Source organism: Symphodus melops (genome assembly GCF_947650265.1).
Source record: "Symphodus melops genome assembly, chromosome: 23".
Taxonomy (NCBI): Eukaryota; Metazoa; Chordata; class Actinopteri; order Labriformes; family Labridae; genus Symphodus; species Symphodus melops.
This window is the reverse complement of record NC_136713.1, coordinates 9,173,710-9,193,383: the sequence shown is the minus strand read 5'-3', so window position 1 is coordinate 9,193,383 and position 19,674 is coordinate 9,173,710. Positions and strand designations below refer to the sequence as shown.

The window sequence follows — 19,674 nt, the reverse complement described above, 5'->3', positions numbered from 1 at the left end:
GGGAAACATCGCGACAAAGTCTCCTAAAGTGCGTCCATTACTCTCCAAATGTTGTCGGAACGCGTTGAAGGTTTTGAAGTCTAAAAGTTACACAACATTTGACAGGCTTTGTGGCAACCTTGATTCAATATGGTGCTCAACTCCGCTCCGCAATTTCAAGATACAAACATGGAGGTTTCAAGGCTTCCCATTTCACTTAAAGTGGCGCAGTGAGGGGAATGGCCGCGCGCAACACTCCCTCTTCTGGCGTCTGCAAGCTGGAAGATGATCCCTTAAGGGTGCACTATGTAGCATGGTAGTTGACGTTTGAAAGTTGAATAAGTGAAAATATGCTATGCTTTATGTTTTAACTAAATGCACATTTACTATTCAGGAAAAAAAGAAATCCCTGGAACAGATTTGGAACTAAAAAGCGGCCAGGGGTCACTGTTGTCATCTCCATGACTTCTGGCAAATCATTTTTATCTTTAGTGTTCCGTGTGTGTTTAGAGTTATGTGCATTTAGCGCAGAATCCGTGCATTTCTATAACTGTGACATGTCTCTACCAAAAACTCGACAGTGCAGCTTTAATGTAGCCTGCACAAAGTTACTCAAAACGCAAGCCTGTGCCTGAACTTGTTGAATCGCATCTGAACAGCTGCAGATGTGCAAAAGTGAAAGAGAACTTTTCTGCATGCACATTTGATTTATTAACCAACCACGTTTGTAGGCTACTCGTCTTCCTCATGATGATCTACGTGCGCGCATCACACCACATATCAATTAATTAGTGTCAATTTCTCTTTGTAATACGCCCCTTTTTTCAGATCATCAATTACATTTTCAATTCAAACTTTATTACAGACTCAAGAACTCTTTGTTTCCGTCTTTGTATTGTCCTACAGTCTATGGTATTTTTGTCACTCTTGTCATAGTGAATCAATAGAGGAAAAAAGTCTTTTTCACTAGGTTTATGTATTTACCTTTTAATTTATTGTTATTTTTTTTATCCTAATGTGTGGACTTCCTGGAGCTGATGCTTTTTACACCGATAAAGTTTGACAACACGGCACAGACGACACAAACATTGAGCTTTACGCTGTCATGACGTGAAAGGAAAAAAAACAGACGTTAAAACTGCGTCGGCGCTCAAACCTCGAGCGGACAGTTCTGTGATATCAGATGATATCGAAAACAATAAACGACGCTAAAGCGTGACCCCACTCCTTGTGTTTTTATCACATGGACGGATTGCATCACGCGTGTTCGAGTAGCTGTGTGTGTGTTTTTACAGATGTGTCAGTAAAGAAAACTCGCTAAAAAGTCAAAGTTTCTGCAGGAGCAGCAGCAGCAAAGATTACGCCCAGTTTGGGTCCCCTTGAAACCGCCTGAGGTTAGGGAGCGTCAAACAAGTGCAGTCCTCTCTTCGTGTTTACTATTTTCTGTGCAAAACTGCATGTCTGGCTGTAGGCTGACGATATGCATAGACTGTATTATACACAGCTTCTTTTTTCTTTATTTTGTAAGTATGATGCAAATGTTTAACAATGGTATGTTGCTTAATATTGTAACAATGCTGTGAATGTAAATAAGATTACTTATCCACATTTTATTGTAATTCATCTTGTAAACACTGATACCTTGCTCATCTGACAACCTCATCCTCTTGTTTTTTTAAAATGTTATCTTCGTTTAACTTGTTCATGTTATTTTCATTTTTGAAAAGTATTTCCATAAGGGACAACAGGGCTTTTTTTTTTTTTTTGCAAAGCACAATTTATATTTGTACTTGACAGTTTGAGAAATGCAGAGCGAAAATATGTATGACCTGCAACTGGCACACTTGAAAGGAATCAAGCAATACCTGTTATTAACACCACAATCATGTATCAAGTTATTTTAGTCTGTGTGTTTTGAGCCTTTGCATGCAACATCGGAGCTGCTCTTGCTTCATCAATTAAGAGGTTCACATACCGGACTTCAGGCTTCATAAGGGGTCCCTGAGGTTTTCAGCGAGCCTAGAGGAGAGACAATAACCAAGGCCTTTCATTAGAAAGTCAAACGTCCCATTAATGTTCTCAGGAGACATTTGAAAATACAAAAAAAAAAAAAGTCAGAGAGAAAACAAATTCCTTTTCCCATTTGTATCAATAGTTTATTACAGACTATCTCATAAAAACATTTGTAACTTTTCTCCACATATAAACACCGCAAATTGGTACGTTTACAAATCTTCAACCGTCCAAATTCATACAAAAAAGGAACACTCCGATAGATCAATACACAAGAGACAATTTATTATTACAAGGACTGCATGTTCTCCATGTATGCATGTGTGTAAGAATCTAGAAGCATCTGTATGTTTCTAAAGTCCAAATATTGCAGTCAAATATGTTCAAAGAGTTCATCGCTTGTAAATTCAAACCAGTGAGAACACATTTACAAGATCAAGATTTTGGATATTTATCCGATTCAGGCACTGACTGGGTGATCCGACGGGTAATACTGAGAAACAACAGCAACTTACGGACTGCTTTTGTATTACAGTTAGAGTTCAGTTAAACCACAGAACAAGAAGTTAGACCAAAAAAGTCCTAGCTCATCTTTAAATTGTCCACGAGTATTTCTTGAATCCTAACACTGATCACAAAGACACTCCTTGTTTTTGTTCGTATTCAAAAAGTGGATCTAAAATGCTAACGCGCGCACACACATGCAAATAAATTAACATGAAAAAGTAAACAATCTATTTTTGGTTTTTAAAATGTAGAAGTAAATGCAAAATAAATTAGCAGCTTAAATCGTCATGGTACATTCACATGAGTTGTTGACTACTAAATTCGGGGACATAAACGAGTCGAAACGCTGATGATACACGCTAATGTTCCAGGCGGATCGTGCAGAGTGAAGACCAACGTTTTTTGTTTTTTTTCAATGTGTCATTTCAGAACTCACAATGTGGCAGAGAAATTGTGCAGTCAGAGAAAATCAAAGAACATCCTGTGTCCTTTAAGTCGATGACGGGGCAGGTCCGAATTTCATCCATTTATTAAAAAGGATACTGTGTCTGCTTCTCTTTGTGTTCTCGTTTCCTCTTTGAATCCCACTAGTGTTGAATGTTAAAGTCATCCAGAATAAAACCTAATTTAGATATTTCTGCTTTTTCCATCAGTCTGCACATCGATAGTTTTCATGCACAGTTGGTTCACAGGCGACTGAAGATGCAAAAAGTTCCGGCACAAATGTGCATTGCCGTGTTTTCACCGTTCAGCTCACTTGGAGCTGGAGACGTGCAATGTGCTCCCAGAGCCCGGAGACTTGGGTGAGCTCTGGTAGGTGCGCAGCAGCACCTTGTGCTTGGTGGCCTCCTCTGAGCGCCGGCTTTGTTGCTCCACCAAGAACTCTTTGAGGTGGCTGGAGGTGAAGGTGAGGGTCTGTCTCCTCAACTTCATCAGGTACGAGTCCTGCAGCCAGGCCTGGGAGAAGCAGTCGCGCGTCGTCGGGCGAGCCCTGAAAGTACAGACGACAGAATTTAAATGTTTCTTTTTTCTCTTAACAGGAGTGTAAAGTGAACACTTTGTCAGCCCTCACCAAGGGTAACTGCTCAACATCTTCTTGAGAAAGGCAGAGGCACTTTGGGACACATTAGGGTAAAGTTTTGAGGGGTCAAACTTCGCCATCAGGATTTTAGATTCCACTTGGACGGGGTCTTTATCTTGGAAAGGTGGCCGCCCACCAAGCCTGTAGTTAATAACAAAGCAAAGATCAAGGTTCAAACATGACCAAAATACACTTCAAGACTTGAGTGAATTCTCTTACATGACGTGTGCGATGACTCCAACGCTCCAAATATCAGCAGGAGGCCCGACCACTTCACCTTTCACCATCTCAGGGGCTTGGATTGTTTTTGTGGAGGATGAGAATTGAAAAATGTTAAGATCAGGGTCATCGAGTTGAATCTACTGAAAAGTGAGCAGATTTTATTCCACCGTGAATTTCTGGGCTCACCCATGTACTCCAGCGTTCCGGCTCCTGACTCTCGGTGTTTGAGGCTGAGCGGGTTGAAGGTCTGAGCGCTGCCGAAGTCCACGATCTTGATGGCGTTCAGGTTGGTCACCATGATGTTGTCGGGCTTCAGGTCCAGGTGGAGGACGCGGTGGTTGTGGAGGTACTCGATTCCCTGCAGGATCTGGACTAAGTAGCTCACGACGTCGTCCTCGGAGTATCGGAATCTGTCAGAAGCAGGAGAGGAAGATTTTGTTGGTTGAAGTGGTAGCTGAGCGAACATTTGAGGAGGTGACACATGTCCTCTCCCACCTGTCTATGAGGCTGTACAGGAGCTCTTTGCCCGTGCAGTACTCAGCCACCAGCACCAGGTAGCGTGGCGTGACGTAGGCTTCGTGCAGGGCCATGACCTTCTCATTGTGGAGCGACTTCAAGATCTCGTACTCCTTCAGGATGCCTTGTTTGTCTTCCTGGCTGTAGGGAATGATCTTCGCCATGTAGATTTTACCCGTCGAGTTTTCACGGCACTCTCGGATGACTCCAAAGCGACCCCTGAGAAAAAAACAACGTATTGTATGGGGATCAGAGCTGCTTTAAGAGGCTTTCATGGCTGCTTTTATAGATCAGCAGCAAGTTGTTGTAGTTTAAAATAAAATTCATGAACAAACTGTTGACTAGTTGAGCTTTACATCATGTTACACGACTGACAACAAACAAATATCCCTGCCTAAATGTGTCTCCCTCTGTTTTTTCAACATCTGTCTCACCTTGCTTTCTCATCCAAGAAAGTGTACGGTTTCTGTGGCACCCCCTGGCGTAGAGCAGTGGAGGGTGTCGCTCGTCCTGACGGGGTTGCTCTGGTGGGGGTGTTGGCCCCGTCAGCGATGGGGCTCAGGCTGGAGCTCTGCAGCACTTGTGGGGTAAAGGAGACAGGACTCGGGGCGACTCGAGCGGTGACAGTGGTGGTGGGGACATACTGAGGCACAGAAGCCACAGTGGGCTTGGGTGGAGTTGCTGGTGCAGTCACAAGAGGAGGAGGCGAGGATATAGGCGGGGTCTGGGTCATAGGAGACACCACGTTTATCGGACTCTGTGGTTTGGGGAGGACAAAAGGTGGAGGAGCTTTGACTGGGGGTGAAGATGGAAGAGTGGGGTTTATCTTTTGAATGTCCTTGGTTGTTTCTCCTGCAGGTGGAGCCGAAGGAGAGACTGCATGAGTAGGAGAGGTGGAGGTGGAAGTGATGGTGGAGACAGTTATCCTGGGAGCGTTGCTCTGGGCTGGTTTAAGAGGAGGTACGGTCGCTGAAGAGGTGACAATGACAACAGGTGGGGCCGGAGCAGTTTGTACAACAGCTACGGCAGGTGGAGCTCGTCCAGCTGTGTGAAAAATCAAATCAATTCCTTAAAGATTTTAGAAGATCTGCTTTTTATACTTGACTTTATACAAATAAAGAAAAAAAAGTGAAGAGATTTATTGTGAGGTATCATAAGTTTTTCAGAGAATGTACCATTTTTATTGCATAATTTTATATTTGTTTATTTATATAGACATTATTCGTATATAGACAGACTAATGAGTACTTTAACAGTGTGCAGATGTACCTGTCGAGTCGAGGCTGACTGGAGCAGAGCTGCTGCTGTGCGGCCCCTGTCCTGCCTTGTTGACACAGCACACACGGAACCTGAAGGTGCCCCCTGGTGGTAAATCAGAGACGTTGTAGTAACAGTCGACAACCCCCGTGGCGACAGTGAGCCACTTAGAATCACCTGCAGAAGAGAGGGCAAAGGAAATGAATGATCGTGTTCTTTGTGAGGAAATTAAGAGTTAATGAAGAGGCTAATAAATGCTGAATACATAGTTACATTTATTCAGGTATGCAAACTTTATTAAAAAATGTTTAGTACTTTTATTATTAATATTTTTCCGGTGTAAAAATGTAAAAAGTCTTTGAATAAAGCTGTTGCAGTTCAAAAGTTGAACACCAGATGGCGGTGTTGTCAAACCAATACACTGGCGATACAAACTGAGGCTTGAAATCATTTATTAAGTAAACTGTGATGTCTTTGCAAACTATTTAATACTGTTTGCATGCTTGTCATAGTATCATTTTTATTCAGCATGCACCGTCAAACAGACCTGCATTTAGTGTACACTGGCTGCTAAAGCACTATTCTGTGAGTAAGTCTACGCCACCTGGCAAAGATGAACTTTGGAACGAGACGCGGGGCACATGCCAGAATCAAGTCATCCATCAGGCTCAAAAAGTTCAATAAATATTAACGAGCTCTGAGTCTCTGAGTCTGCCAATCCAAGTTTGCAGACTTCATTTTCCTCGCCTGCATTATGACATAACTATGATTAAAGTTGCATAATGACAAAAAGCTTCAGCAGCAGTTTGAGTACAGTTTGTATTCCCTCGAGGATCGACTCATTTTCTCGCTCTAATTGGTGTCGGTGGATCGGGAAACTTATTTCCACAAGCCCTTCTCCACGTTCGCTACTAAGCCAAATATTGTCAGAGCTTATTCCAACACTGACATCTTCCTCGAGCTCAAATCTTTGAGGTTTATTTTATTTTTTTGACAGTAAAATATAAGGGGATCAAAGCAACAAAAACTGTATCTTATGAAATGATAAACAATGAAAGTCACTTCTCCCCCACCTTCTGTCTTTCTCTCCAGGTTGTAGCTGCATGGAGATTTGGTGTCAGCTGGCTTCCACAGCACCAGGGCCGTGTTGTTGTAAGTCTGGGGGACTTCAGGGGTCCCGGGCCGTTTTGGGACACCTTGAAAAAAAAAAAAAAAAGGAAGTAAAGGAGTGCAAAAAAAAGAGCCTTTTTAAAAAGGAAGGTATGCAAACTTTATTAAAAAATGTTTAGTACTTTTATTATTAATATTTTTCCTGTGAGTTTTTTGAGTAGTCTGGTAGTTTGTCTTTTCAAGCTTTTACAAGAGCGACTACAGCAGTGTTTTTATGGGCATCTGTGCATTGACTGTTAAACCGTACGGGCGAGACTGAATTATGTCCTTCCCAGGCCACTGTTACTCATTTTTCAGTTTTCAATCAATAGCTTCCTGATCTATTGTCTGTTTGATGTATTATGATATGTCGCTGTGCTTTACTTGAATAAATTATCTACGTCCATGTTTTATGTTTTTTCCAGTTTCTTGTGTCTGCAGGATGTTGAATTTACATGGCAGACTAATGAGACCCTGGGTCTGTACAACAAAATGCCTTGTGTATCATTCACATTGTGTTTTTGCTCTCAGTGATACGTCTGCCGTTGCGTCAAACCAAACTTGACCCGACAATGTCTGAAATGCATTTTCCAATAAAGCTTGTTCACCTGCAGAAACAAACAAGCCAATTCTTCAGGCGAGCTAAGATGTCTGAAGCGCTTATCACACTGCTGATAGATTATCAGGGAGAGAGACGAGGAGCTCCCTCGGCTGACATTAGAAACACAAAATGCCCAAAGCTGTAACAAATCAAGTTTAAATGCAACAGATCCAACCAGGCGGCTGAGAAATATATCCCCCACTGACGCCTCAAAGGCCTTATTATTATTGTTTTCCAAGCAGCATTGTTCTCATTACACACCACTTGTGCAAAGGCATGACTGCAGTCTTGAATATGAGCTGCCAGATTGCAGGAAGCATCATTTATTCCTAATACATGATGAATACGAGACGAGCCAAGAATCCATTAAATTAATCTACTGTAAAGCTAATCTGTTGACGTTAAAATTCATGCCAGCTGGATTAATAGTAAAACCATTCTTCCTGCTATTAAAGATTTAATTAGGTAAAATACATCATACTTGAATGATAATTACTGTATGACCATAAAAGGAAAGAAGCCCTCAAACTCCTGGAAAAAGAACTACGGTAATTTAATTTGCAGCGCTGACATTAAAGAAGATCTTGATTTTCCCATTGGACTTCATAACAAATGAACTTTGAAACAACATTGTTGGACTCCCTCTGGGATACTTACAGGCTACGGAGAGTGTGCAGGAGGTGGTGATGGTAGCTATGGGGTTAGTAGCGACACATTCATAAACTCCAGCATCCCTCCGGTTGGTCTTCATGATCATAAGAAGCTGACGGCCGTCTGGGTGGGAGACGAGGCTGACTCGGTCTTCCACCTGATCGAGCGGTTTACGATCTGGAAAGAGAGAAAAATGGAACAGTTAGAAGACAAACAGATGCTTCTGCACACAAAGAAACGATGAGGCTTGATGAGAAACCTTTCATCCATGTGATTTCCGGATGTGGGCTTCCAGCTGGGAGGCAGCTCAGAGTGACGGTCTCCCCCTCCAATAAGACGTGGTCCCTCAGTTTGATGTGAAACACGGGAGCGAAATCCGAAGCAGTGCGGATAAACTGCTGGCTCTTTGACACGCCCTCCTCTTTGGGGACGGATGACGGCAGGTCAGATTGAGAGGGGGTTTTGTCTTTCTTACTCCTCGATAAGCCCCACCTGTCCCACCGCGATCGCCTGTCACTCTCTGATTGGATGCTTGAAGTGGATTCAACTGATTCTTTAGATGCACCAGCACCGGTTTGATTGGCCAGTTGATTCTCAGGGATGCCCATTCCCTTGAGTCCACGGCCCTCAGATTGGGAATGACGATGGCGAGCAAACAGGGGTGTCCTCTTTCCTTCTGTGTCTTCTTTTCTCTCCTCAGATTGACTCCGGATTTTGGTGGAAATTCCTGCCACTTTGGTCTCAAACTTGTTCCTCATTGCCAGAACTGGGGAGTCTGAGACTTTCTTCAAATCCTTCTGACTTCCCTCAGGGTCTTTATCCTTCCTCTCGTCTGACTGAGTCCTGACTTTGGCAGTGAGTCCAGCCACTTTGGACTCAAACTTTCTCCTCATTGCAGAAACTGATGACTCTTCTGCTTTTCTTTGTTCTTTTTCTTCCAGCTGCCTCTGTGCACTGCTCAGCTCCTTTGCATCCAGGGACTTACTCCGACCAATTGCCCATGAAACCCTCTTACTAACGGCAGCTTCCTTCACATCCTGTTGCTTTTCCTCCTTTGGTTTCTCCCCTTTTTTATCGACGGATGTTGACCTCTTACTCCGCAGGGAAAACCTTCCAATCAGACTGAGCCCTGTTTCCTTCTCTTCTTCTCTTAGATCCTGGACAGATTTGGACTTCTCCTGCAGTCCTCTGGAAACCATTTCAAGCGGAGCGCCCCTCGGCCCCGGCCTGTACACCTCCTCGCCCCCCTCCACTCCTTTTCTGCCGAGCACAGGTGATTTTTCCTCGGATTTATTTCTGGTCAGTTTTCGAAGGCCGCGGGTCAGAGATGACTCCCTCTTCTTAAACCGAGCTTCAAAGAGCTCCTCCGAGTCGATGTCTTTTATGTCAGTTCTGAGCACAGGCTGGCGGGGGAGGGCGCTGAGATCAGGGTTTGATGATGTGGAAACGGGAGATCTCTCCCCTGTTGCTACTTTGGCGAACACTGCTGCATGTTCAGGTAGTGCTGTGGTGTCTGCAGACTTGGTATCGTTTAAGTTTGCTAGGTTTTTCGACAGAGTTTTGTCTGATGTTTGAGATTGCAGGACACTCTCACGTGCAGATGATGCCTTAATATTTTGTGCCAATTCCTCGTTTCCCATCACAACCTTTTCATGAATATGTAACTCCTGAATCTCTTTCCTCTCGTCTTCCTCATCATCCTCCTCAATGACGATTATAGGAGTAACTACAGAAGGGGAACTAGACTCTTTTTTGTCTGCCTGTTCTGACTGTATATTGGTCCTTGTTTCTATAATCTTGTCACTCATACTTTGGATGCTCTCAAATCCTGTCTCAGTGTTCTGTTGGTCCAACCTTCCTGATGTTGGGAATATAAAGGAAGTCCTATTCAAAGGGGAGGTAGACTCTAGAGACGATTGTTCTGTAAGTGCAGACATTGAGGTCGCCTCTTGAAGCTTCTTCCCATCGATGCTACCATTGCCTGTCGATGGGATCTCTAAGGGGGCTCCGAACCTGCGGTGCAGGGGCATGGGCTCAGAATCGCCCTGGGTGAAGGAGGTGCTTTTACGAAACACTTTGGTCTTTGGCATGTCCTCTAAAGGAGTCTCAGAGGACGCTGCTCTCGTGAGCGTTGACGGTCCCGTTCTAGATTTTCTTAAATTGCGATCCAGGGACCCTGTGCGTCGCTCGTCTTCCATGCAGAGTGTTTCAAACAAGGGCCCTCGGAGACCGCTCATCTTTTTGTCACTGCTTCCTCCCCTGAGAAGCCGCTGTCTCATCAGTTCCAGTTTCAGGGCGTAATCCTCCTGGCTTAGTTTTGCCGCTCCGGGACTTGGGCTGCGATTGGGTAGTTCCATAGAAACAGCTTTTTTCAGGCTCTTGTTGGCTGCCTCAGAATCTTTATTTGAATCTCCCTCTTCTGGGTCGATGTGGAGGAGCAGCGCTGAGTCAGCAGAGCTGCCTCGTCTCATAGTCGCCCGCCGAGTTTTTGTCTGTGAATCCTCAGACTCCACACTTGATCCTTTCTTAAGAGGAGCTCGTTTTGTCTTTTCTATTTCCTCCTCATTAGCAGTTTCTTCTTCATCTGTTTCTTTTCTGTTGGCCCCTCCTCTTGTGCCTGAGATCTCCATGTTGTCCTTCCTCCTTGCTCCATCAGTAGTCAGGTTGGGCCGCATCGTTACATCTTCGTCCCCTGGGATCTCATTAATGGAGACCCTCGAACCCGAGAAGACCATGGACAGGGGCATAGGAATAAAGGGGAGCTCATCTACATCCGCATCTGAGTCTGAGGAGGAGGAGGGCGGAGGGGAGCCTTCTTTTAAGTGCCGTGCCACTGCGATGGAGACGTGGCTGGATGAGTCATTCAAAAGCTCCGGGATCGTGCGCGTCACCATCTTGGATTTGTAGCTGATAAGAGAGCGCTGGAAAAAAGAAGACCAAAGAGAACATGAGAGAGTACACCTCTTTATCAAATTCTCCCGCTTCATATGCAAAGTGTTGAGTCAAACGGATTTTTTCTGAGTTAGTGGGCTGCTGTGTTTGTTACTTATTTGAAATGGACTGAAAACTAATATCTACAATGAGGTGAAAAGCATCCATCTCAGCTTCATCCTGACAGTTTAAGAGGTCTCACTTTCACTGGAGTTTGGTGAATGCTCGACTCTATCTGATGGATAAAACTGTTTACGGAATAAAAGGCTCCTTCTGTATAAAGCACGGCTGGCTGACTCTCACCAAAGAATGTGGATTCTTTATGTACTTCAGACATATATTAAATATGTGGAAATAAGAGTCACTGTAACTCACCTGCCATCGCCTTCTCGACAAAACTTGCTTCAGCAACGCTGTGCTGATGCTCTTGTTTGTTGGTGACTGTAAGACAGGATGAAGGGAGTCACCATTAACCTTGCTTGAGATAGAAATAAAAGTCCCATGACACAGGAGGAGTTTGAAGCGGGGTGATATTTAGCTAAATCATGACTCACCTTGAACCAAGGATGACGAAGGCACTCGACGGCACTGGGCCTCCTAGGAGAACATTTTGAAGTGAGCAGGGAGCAAATTTACAGAATACTAATACATGTTTAAGGTCAAGGATGACAGAGGACTACGCTTCTTACAGTCTGTCCACCACCAAAAGTTTGATAACAAATCCCTTGGCTTCCTTGCAGAGGTCAGAAAACATGCTCTCCTCAAACGCCACGTTGTAGTTACGGATGTTTAAGGCAGTCGCTCTGTCGTTCTCACCAGCAAAAGGAGACACACCAGTCAGGCTGAAATAAGAAGAAACCTCATTAACAAGTAATTTAAACACACACCTCTGAATAGAGATGTAAATGTGCATAAAGAGGCATGCAATACATAATAATCTGATTTAAACACTGTCGTAAGAGTGCTTTAAAACATACCAGAGGTAAGTGATGACACCAACAGGCCTGTGGGAGAGCAGCACAGATGAGTGACAAGTACATTTTCTGAACACATTTTTATTTTCTTGCAGATAACAAGGTAGCGCCTGCAGGAACAGGTGGCCCACCATATGTCTGTTGCCGTGGAGACGGGAGTTTGATTAACAATCTCTGGTGCCACGTATTCTGGCGTGCCGTATTTGCAGTAAAACTCCTCCGATTTCTCCAATTTGATTGCATTACCAAAGTCACAAATCCGGATCTGGTCGCTCCCGGGACTTGCCATGAGAATATTTTCTGGCTGAAGGGAGAAAAGGAATTAAAACCAAGACAGTGAATATATAAATTAATTTGATGCAACAGCGTTAGTGTGACGCATTGGTACCTTTATATCAAGGTGGGCGATGTCTTTTTGGTGAAGATAACGAAGGCCTTCGAGAACCTGCTGCACACTACTGCGGATCTTTAGAGAAACAGGCGGGAGTGAATCGAAAAAAAAGTCATGTTACATAATGTTAGCGCAGTGCAGTAAGCAGCAGCATAACAAACCTCCACTTCCTTCACTGTTGTTTTTTTGGCAATCCTTTCCAGCAACTCCTCGTGACATCTTCGTTCGACAGTTAAGAAAAGAGAACCAAAAAAACCAAACAAACAACAAAGCTGCGACTCGCCTGCAGAGTCCAAGCGGTAGGTAGGTAGGTGCATGAAAAATGAATTATAAATGAACAAAAACTCCCACACATCCCATCTCTGGCTAATTCCACTCATCACCGATGAGTCAGAGAGAAAAAGCGGTGCTGCACTCCATTCATGCCTCCGGGGCTTTGCAGGAGACATTAGGATTAATGCTGTGGATCTTTAGTGTCCTTGAGATGCGTCTAAGAGCACTTGTGTTCCACGATGAAGCGGATGAAATTTGAAAGAAGGCTGAATTAGGTAATGACTACATTAAAGATATGATCATACTTGGCGTGAACGTGCATGGTCTTGGAAACAACAGGACCCAGTGAAAACAGTCCATCTGTCATTGGAAATGTAAGTGCAGTAAAAAGGATACAACTCTGTGATGAGCACCACCACGTTCTTCTTCTCAAAGGCGTCATGGAAATAGAGAATCCTCTCATTGTCCAGCTCAGACAGCAGGTCCATCTCTCGGAGGGCCACAGCTTTCCTTTTCCCTCGAGCGGAGATGAACTTGGCAGCAAACTCGGCCTTTCCCTTCTTCTGATTCACCCTCTTCACGTAAGAAAAGACTCCCCTGTGTTAAAACAGGGAAAAAAAGAAAAATATATAACTTTCATTCTCTTTGGGAGTTTTTTTGTTGTTTTGAGAAATGAACCTTTGGACCTCCACTTGAGTGTCTTGTGTGACAGTTTCTCCCGTCTGCTTATTTTTCTGCTCCGTTCGCTCTAATATTCACATTAAATGTCTGCCTCGAGCGAGTCGAACCAAAACAATCATCTGTTGTCTGATGTATTTCCTCCTCTCTGGTGACTCATCTCTCGTCTGCTGTCGTTCAGCAGGTGCAGCCTCATGTCCCTCCCACAGCCCGACCCTCAAAACAGCCTTTAAGCGTCCATGTACTCTCCATGTGACTGGATGCAAACAGCATGAGTGTGTGGTTCGTCACACACACACACACACACACACACACACACACACACGCAAGAACACTCTTACCTCCCTATCTCTTTGTGGACATCATAATAATCGGTCAAGCGCCTCATCTTCCTCAGGATGGTTCCCTCGTCCTCCATTGGCTCGGCTGCTTCTTGTCGCTCTGCGGGGACCAACAGTGGCCTTTTATGAGTGTGAGTGTGAGCGTGTGTGTGTGTGTGTGTGTGTGTGTGTGTGTGTGTGTGTGTGTGTGTTTGGCTTTAAGTGTGTGCCAGCATAGAGACAGATGGTTTCATATTGTAGTCTAAAAACAGTGCGGTAACGCCCATATGGTGTAGATGTAGAGGTGCAATTTTCAACATCGTTAAGCTTATACTGATTGTAGCAGATCGAGTAAATCTTAAATACCAACAGAAACTTTAGGAAAGCATGTTGAGGCTCCATTTTTAAAGAATTTTTTTATAGTGACTAATTTTTCTATCAAACCAGGAGAATTTATCATGACAGGTTCCACCTTCTTGTTTCTTTCATTGTTTGGCGTTAGAACTCTGCAGACTGTGACTGTTGCAGACCTGTATGAACCGTGAGCTCAGCCTTGCAGGAGTTGGAGCCAGCCAGGTTCTTGGAGGTGCAGGTGTACACACCGGAGTGTTCAGGGCGGGCGTTCAGGACCACGAGGGAATACTCGGGGTCATCATACACAAACGTGAAGTGGCTGCTCTCACTGAGAAGCACATCGTCCTGCAAAAGAGCAAGACGCCATCAATATGGTCCAAGACGACACTGATAAGGTTGTTTTTGGTAAAGTTGCAAAGGTAAGAGAAACAAACTGATATACTAACAGACTTTATACATTTTCTGCGGTTTGTAAAACCTATCATGACTCATACCTTGTACCACAAAATATCAGGGTCTGGTTTCCCTTCAACCTCAACAGCGAGGCGGGACGTCTCCCCAACACTCACGTCCACATCCTCCATGATGGATTCAAACTTTGGAGGCACTACAGAGGTAGAAAATATAATGACAAACAATAGATTAGAGTTGATACCATAACTTGCATGACAGATTCCACTACCCTACATGCTGTATGGAGCTATCAGTTCTACTTGTTCTGCTCTTTTGGCTTCATTCGTACAAGATTAAAAGCCTCTGCATACTTTTTAAAGTCATGTATGAGGACATGATCCCAATGAAAGGGCAGGAGTCCGAGAAAGTAAGGGACATTAAAAGTTTTTTCTACGACTCTGTACTCGAAATAGCAAAAGTTAAATTACAAACTGCTTCTCCCTGTTGGCCTCTGCTGCTGTCAGAAATAAGTAGTAGTAAGAGACTCTAAATTTATTGTGTGTTGCTCTGCCTGGACTGCACTGACCTGCCAGGGCCAGCTGCAGCGTGCAGAGGTCACTGCCAAACTGGTTGCTGGCGGTGACCACCAGCTGACCGACGTCGGTGCTCTTGACTCGCTGAAGCTTGAGGGTGTGCTGGTCGTCATCTGGCATGCTCATCTCATACACTCCCGGTTTGTTGACCAACACCACCCCTCTCCTGGGAACAGCAGAGAAAATAGTCCACAGTCAGAACTGTACGAAGCCTAAAAAGAGCTTTTTCTCAGGGACGGTGCATATTATAAACAGACAGAAGGCTATGTTGTAAGGGTTACTTGAAATGTAAAATAATTAAACAAGTATAAATGGAACACATTTAAGTTATAGACTTGCCAATGGAGACATGCAGTTTTTATAACATGTATACCAGAAATGTAACCACCAGGTAACAAACACCTTCTTGAAATCCTGCAGACAGCGATTTAAGCTTTCCTTACAGAAACTGCAGAACTCCGCAGAGAACCTCAAATAAACTCAATCCAAGCATTGCTCAGTGGTGCTTCTCAGTCCTGGTCTGCAGAGGTTTGGATAAGTGTGTTGGCACAATCTATTTCGATGTATTAAACACACTCTCAGAATTACATAGAAATGGGATGAAAAGCAGCAGTTCTTGGCTCTTCAGATGGCACCTCTGCTGCTGTGTGTTTGAAATGAGCTTCCTGCACTTCAGAGACTGTCACAGATCCAAAACTCAGGCAGCACACTGTGCGTTACTGCTCGTCTTATTTTGCATCAAAATCACTGTTCTCTGCACACTATTATACCAAGCAACCACTTGTGATAAGACTCACCTTTTCCAGACAACAACTGCATGCACGTGGTTCAGCGTGATGGTGATGCACACAGGTTGGTTCTCGACCACATAAACAACGTCAGGTTTGTCCATAATGATTGGTGCTTTTCTTAAATAAGGTCCTGCAGGGGTAAGACATGCAAAATCAAACAGTCAGAAACCAAAGAAAGCTTATCTTTTGCTTTAAAAATGTATCCGTTACCGTTTTTGAGCATTTACCTCTGTCCAGCAGCTGGACCAGGTCAGTCGAAGGTGAGGGTTTGCTCATTGTTTTCCCAGTAGAGGTCAGAACTCTGAAGGCATAGCGGACTCCCTTGGACAGAGAGGTGACGGTGTAGTTGGTCTCTCGAAGGTTTGATGCCACCACAGACCACTGGATCGAACCCAGAGGCTGCTGCTGGACTACATAGAGTAAGGAGCCAGCATCTACAAACACATGTAAGGATTCTTTACCAAATCCAAGCGATTATAAAAAACACCAAGGGTCTTAAGACGCAGGAAAAAGCAGGATTCTTTAGTTTTTTTTAAATGTGTTGACATTAATTATGTTTCCCTGCCAGTGTTGTAAGCCAAACAATGAAAACTGGTACCATAAGTTGCTCATTTATTTACCAAATGTAGTGTCCAGCCTCTTTGGTCTCTTCCAGCTGAGGCTTATAGTTTTCCCTGTGATAGCCTCAATCACTGGAGGACCATCAGGAGGGTCAGGAACAACATCTATTTTCACACGAGAGCAGAATGAAAACTTATTCAATGATAAATTCTGTATTTTCTCAACTTTAGCCTTTAGACTGAATCCTCCTTCTATACCTGTGACGTATAGATGCGCGTAGCAGGCAGCTTTTCCCACTTTATTGGAGATGACAGCCTTGTAGACGCCCCCGTGAGAGTGACAAGCACTCCGAATAACCAAACTGTGGACATCCCTGTCTAAAGAACAGACACACACGTTTTCACTTTCTCATCTCCACAAGAAAACACTTCGACTTTGACTGCGGTCTGTTCCTGTTCTTACGCTGGGTCATTTTGCGCTCTTCGCTGCTCTCGATTCGCTTCCCGTTGTGGTACCAGCCGATGGTCGGATAGGGGAGCCCCGCCACCTTGCATTTCATCACGACCTCTTTGCTTTCAATCACCTCGACGTCAGCCAGAGGTTTGACAAAGTCGGGCATTGTCCTCCTCTCCACCTCGCTTTCCAGCACCTCCGGCTCCTCTGGGATGGATGGCATCTTCTCCAGCTTTGACCTGGAGGAAAAGAAGGAGAAACTGAAAGGTCGCCAGGTTTATTTTTTTTCTATGTGCTTTCGCCTCTTTACCGTGCTTCCCTTCTTCCAGAAGCATTTTGCCTTTCCCTTAAAAACATAACTCGTCTGTTTGCCCTTTTAAGTCACTAAAGCAAATGGAAGAACCTATAGATTATTTCCCTTACAAGTGAGAGGCGATGGCAGCTCGGGGTTCTTGCATGTAGAGCTCAGCGGTACATTCTGACTTTCCATGAATGTTTTGTGCGACTGCTGTGTAGAAGCCTTCTGTGTCGCCGCTAACGTGGGTGATGACGAGCGAGTGGCGACCCCCCTCCTGAAGGATGCAAACATTATCGCTCTCCTCCACTCTCGTCTCTGAAAGAACATCAACGTAGCATCAAACAAGGCATTTTCTTTTCTGCATCTCGACAACTGGAAGAGGAAAGAAACGCTGCAGAATCTCACCAAAGTGCATCCATGTGACTCGTGGAGCCGGTGATCCGCTCACCTTACAGTCAAACCGGCCGGTGCGACCTTCAATGACCTCAAGGATGTCCAGTTTACGGGTGAACAGAGGCTCCTTGGACGGAGCCACTCTCAGGGTTGCGCTTGAGGTTAATTCCTCTGTAAATGCAAAGAGACATCCTTTCCAAATAACTTTTTGATCAACACAAATGTTTCATTTATTCATGTCTTCTTTTTAGCTTCTCAATATGTTAAGTTTCCAATCTAGTAGAGTTACGTATGTTTAGATACGATTCAGAAAATTGTAATAATCCTCAATCAGGAGTTCATTCTTTTCAAACTCGTCTACAGAATTAACTTCCAATCAATAAAGAGCCAATCAGAAAACATATAAACACACATGTATTTTTTTCAACATTGCTTTGAAGATGAAGCGAACAGTGTTTGGAGCTCACCCTTGGCAGTGCTGAGCTTGCAGGTGTATGTTCCACTATCATCCTCGTGCACTGAGTTTAGCAGCAGCCGGCACCTGTGAGAATATAACAGCATATCAAGTGAGTCAAACAATAAAGCAAATAAACTCAAAGGTTCTCATCCCAAAAATTAAAATACCAACAAAAATCTTTCAAAACGGAGCTGTCGCCAAAAAAACAGAGGCCGACCTCTTGCCATCAAAATGCATCTTGCAGTTGAGCAGCGCCGGCTGGATCAGCTTCCCGTTGGACAGCCAGTCCACGTCAACGTCTGGAGGACCCGTCATGTGGCATTCAAACATGGCCGACTCCCCAGCTCTCACCGCCATGTCTTCTACCTCCCGGGTGATTTTCAGAGCAGTTTGTGCCCCAGCTATGATCAACGGAAGAAAAGAAGACGTAAAACACTGCAAAGAGATATTTGAACAAGACAGCCTCGTTATCACACCGCTGACCTTTAACGTCCACTCTGCACTCGGCCTGCTTGGCTCCGTACTCGTTGATGATCTTGCAGACGTAGAGTCCTGCGTCTGACCTCTGGGCAGAGCTGATTCTCATTTCACTGCTGCTGTCGCCTGTCTCCTGCATGGCGAAGCGCCCCGCTGTCTTCACCGTGACTCTGTCCTTCAGCCTGGGTTTAAGAGCACAGTGGTTGTCACAGATGATTCAGCCAGGCGTTTAATAATGTGCGTCTGTGTGTCTGACAGGGAAAGCAGTGGGTGACCTTGTGAGATAATAGCTTCAGGTGTCTACAAAAATGTGTCTGTAATCAAGCTCTCAGGGAAGGTGTCTGACCAGTAAACCATGGGTTTGGGCTGCCCTCTGATCTTCGCTGAGATGACCACGTCTTGACCTTCAGTTACACTCTGATCACACGGTGCCATCTGTTCAACAAAGACGACATTATTAATGGTGTGTTCAGAGCAGAAGGCCGACACATGAGCATGGTTCATCAGTAAAACAGACGTCAATAACGCCTGAGACTTGTGAGACTCCTCTACCTGAAAGGACGGAGGTTCTGTGAAGTGGACTCTTTTAATGGGAGCAGGCGGCTCCCCGAGCTCCATGGCCTCCTCCTGAGGGCTCAGACACTCCTCGTCTGACTGGATGGGACTGCTGACTGCTGAGGCCAGTTTCCCACATTGCATGCGGGTCGGCTCTGGAAGTAAAGGGAGAGAAATAGTGTGAAAGTACATCTAATTCCCTTCACTGTAGTTCATGACAGAGTCGACTCTGCTGCACGCTTTTTAATCAGAGTAATTAAGAGTAAATCTCTGATATATGGTCAACATGCCCTCAGTAAGGAGGCTCCTAAAGCTTGAGGATCTTACAATCTGTCAGAGCTCTCATGTTTACAGGCTTTGCTCTTTTTTTCTGGAGATTACTTTCTTTGCCAAGATGAGTTCGATATGAGGGACCCACTTGCTCCAACACACACACACACACACACACACACACACACACACACACACACACACACACACACACACACACACACACACACACACACACACACACACACACACACACACACACACACACACACACACACACACACACACACACACACACACACACACACACACACACACACAGCGTAGGGGGTGGGGACCTCTCTGAAGTCACAGATAATGAATTAATCCCTTAATCCCTGACCCAATCACTCGCTTATTCCCGTGGAGTTCCAGAGCAGACGCTGCGTCTCGACTCCTGGCAGTAACGTCAGAATGAATTCACCTCTGGGATGGAGAAATATAAAACACAGGCACAGCACACTACCTCTCTTTAGAGTCCTCTTTCTCTCTTTTTG

General features: G+C 44.6%; 2 protein-coding genes across 2 annotated transcripts in view; one reads left to right on the top strand and one right to left on the bottom strand.

Annotated features, from left to right (window-relative positions):
* obsl1a (obscurin like cytoskeletal adaptor 1a) overlaps window positions 1–3,096 on the top strand; it is a gene marked incomplete at its 3' end in the record, with an annotated part of 12,583 nt that extends 9,487 nt beyond the window's left edge. The window contains exons 19-20 of the mRNA XM_079336534.1: window positions 2,929–3,009; window positions 3,091–3,096. Coding sequence (XP_079192660.1) covers window positions 2,929–3,009; window positions 3,091–3,096 — 87 coding nt within the window. The remainder of the gene's footprint in view (window positions 1–2,928; window positions 3,010–3,090) is intronic.
* The window catches only part of spega (striated muscle enriched protein kinase a), a 41,272-nt gene continuing 23,688 nt past the window's right edge, over window positions 2,091–19,674 (bottom strand). Inside the window, exons 11-44 of the mRNA XM_079336424.1 lie at window positions 18,866–19,023; window positions 18,660–18,748; window positions 18,320–18,495; window positions 18,054–18,237; window positions 17,847–17,920; window positions 17,392–17,550; window positions 17,112–17,301; window positions 16,698–16,927; window positions 16,493–16,612; window positions 16,295–16,399; window positions 15,902–16,108; window positions 15,681–15,804; window positions 14,877–15,049; window positions 14,392–14,504; window positions 14,074–14,242; window positions 13,565–13,664; window positions 12,942–13,142; window positions 12,434–12,491; window positions 12,270–12,347; window positions 12,013–12,185; window positions 11,885–11,911; window positions 11,597–11,749; window positions 11,462–11,504; window positions 11,283–11,348; window positions 8,236–10,897; window positions 7,983–8,153; window positions 6,649–6,771; window positions 5,588–5,752; window positions 4,753–5,362; window positions 4,298–4,537; window positions 3,989–4,212; window positions 3,800–3,875; window positions 3,572–3,721; window positions 2,091–3,490 (exon numbers count right to left, since the gene is read on the bottom strand). Of these exons, the coding sequence (XP_079192550.1) occupies window positions 3,253–3,490; window positions 3,572–3,721; window positions 3,800–3,875; window positions 3,989–4,212; window positions 4,298–4,537; window positions 4,753–5,362; window positions 5,588–5,752; window positions 6,649–6,771; window positions 7,983–8,153; window positions 8,236–10,897; window positions 11,283–11,348; window positions 11,462–11,504; window positions 11,597–11,749; window positions 11,885–11,911; window positions 12,013–12,185; window positions 12,270–12,347; window positions 12,434–12,491; window positions 12,942–13,142; window positions 13,565–13,664; window positions 14,074–14,242; window positions 14,392–14,504; window positions 14,877–15,049; window positions 15,681–15,804; window positions 15,902–16,108; window positions 16,295–16,399; window positions 16,493–16,612; window positions 16,698–16,927; window positions 17,112–17,301; window positions 17,392–17,550; window positions 17,847–17,920; window positions 18,054–18,237; window positions 18,320–18,495; window positions 18,660–18,748; window positions 18,866–19,023 (7,829 nt within the window). The 3' untranslated portion in view covers window positions 2,091–3,252. The remainder of the gene's footprint in view (window positions 3,491–3,571; window positions 3,722–3,799; window positions 3,876–3,988; window positions 4,213–4,297; window positions 4,538–4,752; window positions 5,363–5,587; window positions 5,753–6,648; window positions 6,772–7,982; window positions 8,154–8,235; window positions 10,898–11,282; window positions 11,349–11,461; window positions 11,505–11,596; window positions 11,750–11,884; window positions 11,912–12,012; window positions 12,186–12,269; window positions 12,348–12,433; window positions 12,492–12,941; window positions 13,143–13,564; window positions 13,665–14,073; window positions 14,243–14,391; window positions 14,505–14,876; window positions 15,050–15,680; window positions 15,805–15,901; window positions 16,109–16,294; window positions 16,400–16,492; window positions 16,613–16,697; window positions 16,928–17,111; window positions 17,302–17,391; window positions 17,551–17,846; window positions 17,921–18,053; window positions 18,238–18,319; window positions 18,496–18,659; window positions 18,749–18,865; window positions 19,024–19,674) is intronic.